The sequence below is a fragment of the Panthera pardus genome, unplaced genomic scaffold, assembly GCF_024362965.1.
Source record: "Panthera pardus isolate Hobbes unplaced genomic scaffold, ASM2436296v1 HiC_scaffold_2, whole genome shotgun sequence".
Taxonomy (NCBI): domain Eukaryota; kingdom Metazoa; phylum Chordata; class Mammalia; order Carnivora; family Felidae; genus Panthera; species Panthera pardus.
In genome coordinates, this window is record NW_026526765.1 from 97,951,437 (window position 1) to 97,964,011 (window position 12,575).

Sequence of the window (12,575 nt, forward strand, 5' to 3'; positions counted from 1 at the left end):
TGTGGCAGTTGTGAATTTCAAGGTAAAATCAGCGAATCCATTTCACACTTGCTCTTCATACCGCAGTGCTGACAAGCTGCGGATACTTCCTGGCTGCCCCCTCTGCAATTTATCAGGGGGAGCAGCTTGCTCCGAAGCCCCCAAGTGCTAGGCGTAGCCTGAGACAGCCAGTACTATTCCAGGCAGACCCCCTCCAGAGAGTCATGCTTTTCAAAGACATTTTCCACTTTCTTTAGCCCTTGATGAGCACTCAGGAACTTCCTGACATCACAGGCCCACACAGGCCCTTGAAATCCAGCCAATGGTTGTGTAGTATGTTTCTTGCTGATTACTGTAACATCTAAATTGGGCACACTGACTGTAGTTTATGTTGCTTCCGGTGACTATTTCCGCTCTGCATTGAAGAGAGAAGTAGCATCCCGTTACACTCAAGATGCACAGCCTTTCATGGAAGGTAGGCAGGCATGTTCCTTCCAAGTTAGGCAGATCCCAGGGAAGAAAAGCACTGTGGGAAGAAGTCTTAGCAGTGGAATCAACTTCTAATGCCAACTGAAGGGAGATGTGCATTTCAAGGGGGAAAAAAAAAACATAAAAAGAAACTCCAAAACAGTCACAAAATTTAAAGCACAATATAAAAAGCCTATTGTTCTGACAAAAAATAAAGTGTTGGATAGTATGCAATGTTGCTGAAGGTACAGAGAAAAGACTCACATGAAGAGGTTGGGAGTATAAGTTGGCACAGAGGTTTTGGATGGAAATTCGAGACCATAAATAAGAAATTTAAATATAAATATCTTCAACACACAAAAAAATCTATTCCACTTTTAGGAATTAACCTTGCCAAATATTTGGGGCAGGAGGGTTGTCTTCCATTCGAAAACCACTGCGTTAGGCAAAGACTATTTGGATATGGTATCAAAAGCATGATCCATTTTTTAAAAATGGTAAACTTGGCTTCCTTAAAAATTAAAATTTTCTGCCCAGGGGAAGATAATGTTAAGAGAAAGGAAAGGGAGAAATATTCACACAAATATTCACACAAAAATATTCACACATTTTTGACAAAGTTCTTAGAACCTAGACCATATAAAGAAGTCCCAGAATTCAAGAATAAAAACATAAGCAACCAACTTTTTTTAATGGGCCAAAGATTTGAAAAGACACTTCACCAAAGAAGACATATAGATTGGCAAACAAATATATAAAAGGTACTTAATATCATTAGTCAGTGGCAAAATGCAAATTAAAACCACAATGAGGGGTGCCTGGGTGGCTCAGTTGGTTAAGGGTGCAACTCTTGGTTTTGGCTCAGGTCATGATCTCACGGTTTGTGGGTTTGAGCCCCACGCTGCAGCAGTGAGCCTGTGTGGGATTCTCTCTCTCTCTCTCTCTGCCCCTCCCCTGCTCATGCTCACGTGCACAGTCTCTCTCAAAATAAATAAATATTTTTTAAAATTATTTTTTTAAAAAAGTAAAGTGACAGTGAGATATCACTTCACACCTATTAGAAAGGCTAAAAATAAAAAATCTATAATCCCAGGGGCACCTGGCAGGCTCAGTCAGTGGAGCGTGTGACTCTTGACTGCAGGGTTGTGAGTTCAAGTCCCACACTGGGTGTAGACATTACTTAAAAATAAAATCTTTAAGAAAAGAAATCTATAATACCTAACTTCCCAGCAAGCCCCTCTTAGGTAAAGGAGATAGGAAAATTTATGTCCATACAAAAATCTGTAAATAATCCACACGTCCTTCAACTGGTGAATAAAGAAATTGTGGTACATTCTGTAACGCAAAAGACTATTCAACAATAAAAAAGAACAAATTACTGGGGCGCCTGGGTGGCTCAGTCGGTGAAGCGGCCGACTTCGGCTCAGGTCACGATCTTGCGGTCCGTGAGTTTGAGCCCCGCGTCGGGCTCTGGGCTGACAGCTCAGAGCCTGGAGCCTGCTTCGGATTCTGTGTCTCCCTCTCTCTCTGCTCCTCCCCCCGTTCATGCTCTGTCTCTCTCTGTCTCAAAAATAAATAAAAAACGTTAAAAAAAATTAAAAAAAAAAAGAACAAATTACTGATAGAGACAAAACCATGAATCTTAAATGTGTTCTGCTAAGTGCAAAAAGCCACCCAATTTTCACTACAAGCTAATAAATGGAATGTCAGATGCATCTGTGGTCAATACCAATGCCCTCACATGATTTGCAAAATGTATTCATTTCTCAAGGTTGTAAGCACATGTTAACGTATGAAGAAAGAGCCTCTAAAAGTGAAACAGCTTAAGTGGATATCAGGGGTTTTAAAATGTTCTTGGACGTTAACTTTCTTTGATAGTACTCGATAATATGTGATGACCAAATTACTACCATTTGGGAACTGTTGATAGGTTTTTGCCAAAAATCCCTTTAAAAAAATCAGTTCTTATTTATCCCTGTGGAACTCCAGGGACCAGCACATGGTAACTGGCTCTCGGTCAACAAAGGGGCAGATGGCTCTATTATTTGGTTGGCAATGTAACTGCCCAGCGGAAAGCTTTCTAATGGTGATGAAGTGAATAAAGGATATCCTAGGCATTCTCAAGACAGATTCACTAAAAAAAGCATGTGCTTAACTTCTCTGATTGGTTGGTGCTGTGACAGGTCCTAGGGTTAGAAAGAAAAGTAAGGCTGGGGTCCTGGGTGGTTCAGTCGGTTGACAGTCTGACTCTTGGTTTTGGCTCAGGTCATGATCTCGTGGGTTCGTGGATTCGAGCCCTGCCTGGGGCTCTGTGCTGACAGCGAGGAGCTTGCCTGGGATTCTCTGTCCCCTTCCCTCTGCCCTCCCCAGCTTGCTCTCTCTCTCTCTCTCAAAATAAAACACTTGGAAGGAAGGAAGGAAGGCAGGGAGGGAGGAAAGTAAGATAGTACAGAGCGGAATGTTACAAGAGCACAGCGTAGCTGAGGAAGTGGTCTCAGAGAAAAAGACATTTTAGTAAGCCGGCAATACGGGAGGAATACAGATATGTAAAGCTAGAATAGCAGAAATTCTCTAATACAAATAAATAACGAAGCACTGTTTTCTGATTATTGTTCATTGTTAAAACACCAGCAATTAGATGAAAGTACAAAGAAAATATTTCTAAGGACTTTTTTTTGAGACAGAGAGTGGGGGGTAAGGGCAGAGAGAGAGGGACAGAGGATCTGAAGCAGGCTCTGTACTCAAAGCAGAGAGCCCAATGAGGGATTCGAACCCACAAACCATGAGATCATGACCTGAGCAGAAGTCTGACCCTTAACCGACTGAGCCGCCTAGGTTCCCCAGAAGTACAAAGAAAATATTAAATTTGCCTATAATGCCACCATCATGGTGAACACCTTAGTGGGCTTCCTTCCAATCTTTTTTCAAGGTACATGTACCCAGTTAGAATTCTGGTTGAGGTCTCAAGACAATAGATGTTATATTCCAAAGGAAAGTTGGAGAACACATTAGAAGACTCAGAAGAGACGGTAGAAACCCAGAGTGCATACTTAGCTGATCACCCACCTCCAGGAGTGATAAATATCAAAGATGGGGACGCTGAGACAAGGTTAGATATTAGAAGAGACCCCTAGAGAGAGGTCACGTGAACACTGTGAGGCTTGCACTCCTCGCAAACCACAAACCTCTCCCTTTCCTCCAGAGCTCAGGAAGTCTTCTTTTAGTCTCAGAGGAAATCCTTTCCTTAGGGATAATTCCTTTCCCTTGACATGTATTTTCCTTGTAGGCACCTCACATAATTGCCTCAGTGGCTCGGGCTCTTGAAAACAAAAAGCTAGGAAGGGAAGTGGTGTCCAGGCAGCTGTTGCTTTCCACCCCATCTCAGACCTTCCCTTTGTAAGGGAGCCCTTCTCTTCCAGATTGGGTTAAAGAAAATGAAAAATAGCAAGTAGAAATGAAAGAGGGCTTTAACGACTTTCATTTTGACCTCAAACTTTCTAATTAAGTTCTCTGATTATCTTATTAAGTTCTCTTATAATTATTCTCTTATTAAGGACTGCTCTCAGCCAGTAAAACCATGCTGGCTTGACAACCCCCAAGGCAATGATTGGTTTGACCTTCACTGCCCACCGGCATGTACCCACCAACCCCTGTCCCACATTCTCCTTATATAAACCGGAAAGTATTTTCAGCACTTTGGAGACAGCCTTTCAGAAGCTACTCCCTTGACTTCCCGGCGTTGGCTTCATTGAAATTAATTCCTCTCTTGTTTCTCCACCGCTTGTGGTGGAGTCACTCCACTTGTGACTCTGACTTTGCATTTTGTCAGCGGCTAGTGGCCCAACCTGGTATGTTTGGGACGCCCAGAGCCAGATGCTTTTCACCCCTGTGCCCTAGCTATAGAAACAGAAACTTTAAACCTTAAAAACTCATGCTGAAGCACTACTTTTAAAGATCCAATTGAAAACGATATCAACTATTAATGTTGGTATCCGAGAGTAGACAGCTCCATCAAAATAAATGTTCTTCGAAAACATAATGACTGCAAAGCAGTCCACCTCTTGGAAGGAAACTCTTGGGGCACCTGGGTGGCTCAGTTGGTTGGGCGTCTGACTTCAGCTCAGGTCATGATCTCACAGCTCGTGAGTTCGAGCCCCGCATCAGGCTCTGTGCCGACAGCTCAGAGCCTGGGGCCGCTTCGGATTCTGTGCCTCCCTCTCTCTCTCTGTCCCGCCTCTGCTCATGTTCTATCTCCTTCTCTCTCTCTCTTAAAAATAAACACTTAAAAAAAAAGTTTTAAAAAAGAAAGGAAGCTCTCTGAGAGAGCTGGAGAAGTCAAGGGGGGAAATAGCCTTTTCCCACGGCAGGCATCTGGCAGACACCAACTTGAGAGGGTAGTAGGTTGGATAAAACCTATGAGCTGCGGACTCTAAGCTGGACCAGAGATGTTTGTCCTGTCACCCTTACCACCATTTTCATCTTCACACAATCACTTACTGGGCACTTACTGTGTGTTGGGCACTTGCTATCTTATTTTACCATCAGAGATCGAGGTCTTGCACTCAAGGGTGCGTAATAATCATCTAGAGGGCTTGCTATCAATGCGGATGCCGCTCTCCCCACCCCATCCCCTTCTGATCCGCCAGGACTGCTGTAGGGTCTGGGAATCCCAATGTTCAAGATGCCTTTAGTTGATTCTGAGGCAGATGAGTCACTCAAGTTGAGACTCGCCAGAAAAATGAGACTAAAAGAAGTTAAATAACTTGCCCAAGACCTTTGACCTGAGGTAGCACCCTTTCCCCCCTCCCCCTCATCCCCCAGGGCCCTAGAGAATATTCTGTCCTGGTTTCTCCCACCTCTCTTCTCTTCTCCCAGGCCCTCTCTGAGCCTAATGCCTGTGTGGTCTTATATTCTTCCAAAGGGAATACGCCCCAGAAAGAACTATGTGACAGGTGCTTGCTTTCAAAATGACACTTCACTCTTTTCTCTTCCCCCCTAGAGTCTAGACCATTTCTATCAGCACCATCAGCATCACCTGTGACTTTGTCAGAAATGCACAATTTCAGGCTCCAGCCCAGACATACTAAAGCTGAATCAGATCCGTAGGTGATTCACCTACACATTAAAGTTGGAACAGCTGCTGTCCTAGACACTTCCCAGCCAGATGTTGATCTGATTAAGGAGGCATCATAAAAGCAGTGATTTTCAACCCTGTTTGCATTTAGAATCAACTGATGCTCTTTAAAAAATGCTGAAGCCTGGGCCCCATCTCCAGACCAATTGAATCAGAATCTTTGTGGGAGGTGGAGCTTACTCATATATATTTTTAATAATATCTCAGGTGAGTGTAATGTCAACTTAGGGTTCAAAATTCACTGCTTCAAAGATTTAAAAAATTTAGGGGAGTATTGAGAAACAAACAAATGGCTTTAAATTTAAAAAATATGCATAAAACTGTGGAATGGTTTCCCATGATAGTCAAGATAATTTTCAGGGCAAACCATAAGAGACTCTTAAATACAGAAAACAAACTGAGGGTTGCTGGAGGTGGGGGGGAAGGGTTAAACAGGTGATGGATATTAAGGAGGGCACTTGTTTGGATGAACCCTGGGTGTTATATGTAAGTGATGAATCAGTAAATTCTACTACTGAAACCATTACTACACCAAACTTGGACTTAAAAAAAAAAAGATGGATAAATAGATAGATGAGACGAATTTCAAATTTCTCAAATTAGCACCAAAGGCCCTTTCCCATCCTGAGTCCTGTCTACCTCTCCAGCCCCATCTCCTGCTTTCCCACCCCTACATGCTAGGGGGCACCAGACCATCTGCATTGCCCTCTTCAACCCTGCAGGACTTCATCCAAATTCTCTCTTTTTTTTAATGTTTATTCATTGTTGAGAGCAAAATCATGAGCAGAGGAGGGGCAGAGAGAGAGGGGGACATAGGATCCGAAGCGGGCTCTGCACTGACAGCTGTGAGCCCAATGTGGGGCTCGAACTCACAAACTGTGAGATCATGACCTGAGCTAAAGTCGGGCACTCATTGGACTAAGCCACCCAGGCACCCCTCAAATTCTTTTCCTGTAATTAACTCTCCCATTTCTTTGTTTTATCAAAGACGCAACTTCAGGTTTCTGCCTCTGGAAAGCCTTTTCTTGGGGGAAAAAGAAACTGTTTTTAATTAAAACTTAAGGTTTTGGGGTATTTTATACGTTTTTTTGTTTTGTTTTACTTTTGGTTGTTTTTTGTTTGTTTGTTTGTTTGTTTTCTAGCTATTTGTATTGCTGGCCACATCTCAAACTCAGGGCCCCAAAGAGACCTAGGCTACTGTCTCCCCAAAACCTTGTCTTCTAATAACCACACTGGGTAAATGTTAAACATGAGAATGTACTAATGCAGAGACGACCCTGGAATATTGTTTAAAGTTGATTTAAACGGCCACAAATGCAAAAGCCAGTGCCTACAGGCAGCAGAAATGATCAGTTTTGCCTCCTACAAATGTACTGCACATACCTAACACACACACAAGAGAAAACCCACCCTGGCCTTCACTAGGAAAGAGCTTTTGCTGCATCAAGTAATCTTATGCACTTGAAATCTAATTTGACACATAAATTGCTTTTCCTTATTTTTAATTGATTTTTAGAAAGAGCATGAAATGAACATTGTTTCTTCATTTATTCCTCTATGTTGAGAACGTCCTTTCTTGAATTGGATGTGAGGAAAAGTTTGGATTTACTTTTCATGTTTTGGTGACCCATTTTAGGATTGTAAACTTCGAACCAAATTAAAATGAAATGTTTAAAAGCCCCTGAGAAATATTCAGACCTTCTCTTGCGTAAGTAGTGTACCATCTTCTAAGAACAAAGTCTGAGCCCCTCTGAAATATGTGGTTCACTTTTTTTCTTCTCATTTTTCCCCAACCTTTTGAGAGAAAGGAGTCAATACTAAGAGTATACATTTCTTCTCTTGAATGCTCTGACATATAAAGCTCCCTGTCCTGTCTGCTCAGAACTGGTTTGTGAGAGACAAAAACATTATTCTTTTTTTTTTAAGTTTATTTATTTATTTTGAAAGAGAGAGGGACCAAGTAGGGGAGGTACAGAGAAAAAAAGGAGAAAGAGAAAATCCCAAGCAGGCTCCACATCATCAGCACAAAGCCCAATGAGGGGCTTGAACCCACAAACCGTGAGACCATGACCTGAGCCCAAAGTTGGATGCTTAACCGACTGAGGACCTGGACACCCCTTCTATTTATTTATTTTTTAATGTTTATTTATTTTTGAGAGAGAGAGAGAGGGAGAGCGCGCGTACATGCATGTGTGCAAGTGGGGGGAGGGGCAGAGAGAGGGAGAGTGAGAATCCCAAGCAAGGCGTCCTTGCTATTTGTGCAGGGTCTGACCTGGGGCTCGATCTCACAAACTGTGAGATCATGACCTGAGCCAAAATCAAGAGTAGGATGTTTCACCGACTGGGCCACCCAGGCGCCCCAACTATTTTTCTATTTAAAGAAAAAATAATGACAGGTCCTAGCACTAGAAAATCGCCAATTGGCGGTTTCTTTCATTTATTTAACAAATGTTTATTGACTGTCTACTGTCTGCCAGACTGGGACATAGATACTTTTGCAAGCAAAACCACTCTCATCAGGGTCACTGATGTCTTCGATCATCTCTACCGTGGCAAATGTAATGGCTAGTTCTCCACTGTCATCTTAACTTCTCCTCTCAGTGGATTTGCCCTCTTTCCTTCTTCAAATACTTTCTTCTCCAGGCTTCTGAGGCACCATACTCTCCTGGTTTTCCTTCTGTCTTCCTGGCCATGCCTCTGCTGTATGATTTGCAGGTTTCTCTTTTTCCTGACAGCCAACTGTTGGATATTTCTTCTTCCCTCCCTACATTCTCATCCTAAGTGATCTCTAGGCCCATGGCTTAATATCATCTAGATGCTAATGACTTCCAAATGTGGATCTCTAATTCCACTCCTTACCCTGAGCTCTGGACTGGATCATCTATCCAACTGCCCGTGTAATATCTCCACTTGGATGTCCAGTAGGCATTTTAAATGGAGCTATTTGGGTGGGAGGGAGGGGAGGGTGGGTGATGGGTATTGAGGAGGGCACCTTTTGGGATGAGCACTGGCTGTTGTATGGAAACCAATTTGACAATAAATTTCATATATTGAAAAAAAATTTTAAAAATAAAAAAATAAAATAAAATAAAAATAAATAAATAAATGGAGCTATTCTCCCCAATGTCCCCACACTAAAGCTGTTCCTCTCTCAGTCTTTCCCATTTAGTAAATTGCATCATTTGCTTGACCAAAAATCTAAACATTAGAGACTATGTCTGGCTGCATGTACAGAATTCGGCTTAACCAGAGAACAGTCATTCTTTTTCCACACAATAGGAGGACCAGAGACAGGCAGACCAGGGCTGTGCAGTGCCTCCTCAATGACAACAATGTCCCGACTCCTTTTATCTTTTTCTTCACTATCCTCATGGTTGCAAGCTGGCAGCCTCACTTCCAGCCTCACATCTACATTCCAACGGAAAGACAAGGAACGAATTACCAAGGTGAAGGTGTAGAACCTGTATGGAAATAGCAAAATTCCCAGGAGACTTCTGCTTGAGTCCCATTGTCCAGAACTGTGTTACAAGCTCCACCTCAGCTGCAAGGGAGACTGGGAAATACAGCTTTTTTAGCTGGGAACATTGATTACTAGCCCACACAAATCAGGGCCCTACCAAAATGGAAGAAAGGGAGAACATTCATAGGATAGGCAAGAGCAGTGAGTGCTCTATTGCCCTGCGGTGCTCTCTTTTCTGCCCCTTCCTCACCAGTCCATTGGCACGTCCTATCACTCCCACATCCAAAACACTTAACAAATTGATCTCCATTGCTCGAATCCTGGCCTGGGACACCATCGTCTCTCACTCAGAACAAAGAACGGCCTCCTAACTAGTCTCTCTCTTCCACACTGGCCCTCTCTATAGCCCTTTCTTCAAACAGCAGCCAGGGTAAATGTTTCCATGCACAACCCACCGTTTTCTTTCTAAAATTCTCCGAGGGATCTGCCACAGTCTAGGTTCCCCCGAGCAGATGGTGAGCCAAGGATTTGCATGCGAGTCAGTTATTTGAGAGGGGCAGAGACACAGGGTGGGCGTGTGTAGTGAGACAAAGAAAAGGAGGTAGGCCAGAGAAGATGTGACATGAAGCCAGCCTCCCAGGGCAGGCAACTGAAGCTTAGCCCCAGGGGAAGCCCTGGGAAGTGGTGTAAAATACGTGCCCCAGAATTAGGGGACCCAAGGAGCAAAGGAAGGTACTTACACACCAGCCTTCAAGAGCTGCTGGCTTCAGCTCTTGTGGCTTGAATACCTAGCTCTGAATATGGCGCCCTCTCCTGACCTATCTCACTGACAAAGCCAGCCCTTCTGTTTAATAGCCTTTCTGCTTACAGACCTGCGCAGCTTCTTCCATGTGAAGCAGAATCACCAGAGGGTGGGAGAGCCACCTCTTTTCATTCATGGGATAAGAAGTTCCAGATACAATTTCAGGGTGAGAAGTGTCTCTTAGAAGTGTGCTAAGCTTTCGTCTCATTTGGAAGTGGTGAAATTTTGTGACGCTTGCTCTTTGACACAAAAGGCATACAACATCCTTAATGGGACAGGAAGATTTCGAGCAGGGCCTATAAGATTTGGAATATTTAAACCAATATATTCAGGTACACACCATTTAATAATGCTAGCAATTAGTTATATGTATATTATTTCTATTAATGGCATTACTATAACTATAGGTCTGAAGACTGCAGATGAACAGGAAGCAAATAACTATGGATAGATTTCTGCCCTTAGGTCAGCTTACTACTTATCTTTACTTTCCTTTCTTCTTCAGTTGTTCCACAAAGTAATCGTTACAAGCAACTGTCAGAGCTGCCACCATGACCACGAATTCATTAAAATCCACTTCGTTGTCCTTATTGGCATCCAGGTCCTGCATTATCTTATCAACCAACTGGGGATCCTTCTGGCACTAAAAGGAAAGAGAACGTTACTAACTCCCAGGCTTTGAGGTTCATAATGAAATTGCATTGTCCTTTTATTTACACTAAAGTTGTAATTTCCATTTCAGAATCTAAGGGCAATTTCCAAGAGCCCATTTGCAGGTAGATTTAAAGCAAGCACTGATTCTAAATGAGTCTAGCCTTCTGCCCCAGGGCCATATAATTCTGGCCATATAATTCTGGCTCAGGCCATATAATTCACACCGAGAAGAGCAAACAGCATCAGAGTGAGCTGTTGATCCTGAAAATGCATTTACGCAACTTCAAAGGTTGAGGGCCAGAACAGGAGACATGGAACAAAGCAGGCTTTAAAGCCAAAAGGGGATAGTAAGTGGCTCTACAATTGACCAACAATGCGACGGTGAGCAAACCACTTAACATTTTTTAATTTCCTTATCTATAAAATGAGGAAAATATCTCCCCACAAAGTTGGGGCGTACTTCAACACCAGGCTGCTAGATTTAGTAAATAAAAGTATAGGATAGCCAGTTAAATGTGAATTTCAGATGAACGATAAGTAATTTTGTAAGTATGTCCCAAATACTGCGTGGGAAGTACAATATTTTATCTGACAGCCTTACTTAGCACAACACTTGACAGACACACACAAAAGAGGCACCTGATAAAGTAAACATCTTGTAAGGAGGACTGCATGTTAGGGGCGCAAAGTACAACAAGGAGCCCATAGAGGGGTCAGGGTCCAGAAAGGGTGGGACTAGGAAGCACTCACTTGTCCTATGATTGGTAGTTGATGAGAAAAAATTTTAAGTTTATTTATTTCTTTTGAGAGAGAGAGAGAAAGAGAGAGAGAGAGGAGAGAGAGCAGGGGAGGGGCAGAGACAGAGGGAGAGAGAGAGAATCCCAAGCAGTCTGTCTCTGCATCGTCAGTGTGGAACACAAGGTGGGACCAGAATTTGAAAAAAAATTTTTTTAAGTTCCTGGGGACTCCTAAAATCACTAAAAAGGTATACTGTGAAGAATTACAGTGTTAGGGGCGCCTCGGTGGCTCAGTCAGTGAAGCGTCTGATTCTTGGTTTTGACTCAGGTCATGATCTCATGATTTGGAGAGTTCAAACCCAAGTCAGTCTCTAGGCTGGCAGCAAGGAGGCTGCTTGGGATTCTCTCTCTCTCTCTCTCTCTCTCTCTCTCTCTCTCTCTCTCTCTCTGCCTTTCCCCACCTCGGGCTGTCTCCATCTCTCTCAAAATAAATAAATAAACTTAAAAAAATTGTTTTTAAAGAATTACTATGTTAAATTTTTTTTACTTTAGGGGTGCGTGGCTGGCTCAGTCAGTAGAGCATGTGGCTCTTGATCTCAGGGTCATGAGTTCAAACCCCACACTGGGCATAGAGATTACTTGAAAAAGTATTTTAAAAAATTTTTTTAATGTTTATTTATTTTTGAGAGAGACAGAGACAGAAAGACAGAGAGAGAGTAGGGGAGGGGCAGAGAGAGAAAGAGACACAGAATCTGAAGCAGCTTCCGGGCTCTGAGCTGTTAGCACAGAGCCCGATGTGGGGCTCAAACTCGTAAACCGTGAGATCATGACCTGAGCTGACTTAACCGGCTGAGCCACCCAGGTGCCCCTGAAAAAAATTTGACTTTAAGGTTTTCCTAAAGAGGGCGGAGGAGAAAAGAGTGTTGTGATTACAAACACTAGAGTCTTAATACAGGGTTTGGACAAATAACATCACACCAGGGCAGCATGTTGTGCTCCAGTCAATTCAAGGCAGCCCCATAAACATCAGAGTAAAGTTTTCCTCAGAAGGGAAGAGCCCCCAAACACTTCATTGTAAGCCTTTATTTACGTGTAGATTTATTAACTCCTGGCTATTTTGAGATGTGAATCTCTTTGCTACCCAACTGATCACTGGCCAGACACACCCTTTCTGTCACGCAGAATCAGCCTCTGCTTCCTGACAAAGCTAAGTATTTGTCACCACAGCGTGAAGTCCCCCAGGCTTCATTTCTGGCATAATACACAGTATTAATTTTATAGACAACTAGACAAAGCCCCAGGGGTAACTAGGGCCACTAGTTATAACCAAAACTCCTGGTA

At 43.0% G+C, this 12,575-nt stretch overlaps 1 protein-coding gene across 4 annotated transcripts in view; it reads right to left on the reverse strand.

Annotated features, from left to right (window-relative positions):
- Nucleotides 1-10,304: 10,304 nt before the first annotated feature.
- Nucleotides 10,305-12,575, reverse strand: part of S100Z (S100 calcium binding protein Z) — a 45,215-nt gene continuing 42,944 nt past the window's right edge. For all 4 annotated transcript variants that reach the window (XM_019462968.2, XM_019462969.2, XM_053907264.1 and 1 more), the window contains one exon: nucleotides 10,305-10,486. In XM_019462968.2, coding sequence (XP_019318513.1) covers nucleotides 10,328-10,486 — 159 coding nt within the window. In that variant the 3' untranslated portion in view covers nucleotides 10,305-10,327. The remainder of the gene's footprint in view (nucleotides 10,487-12,575) is intronic.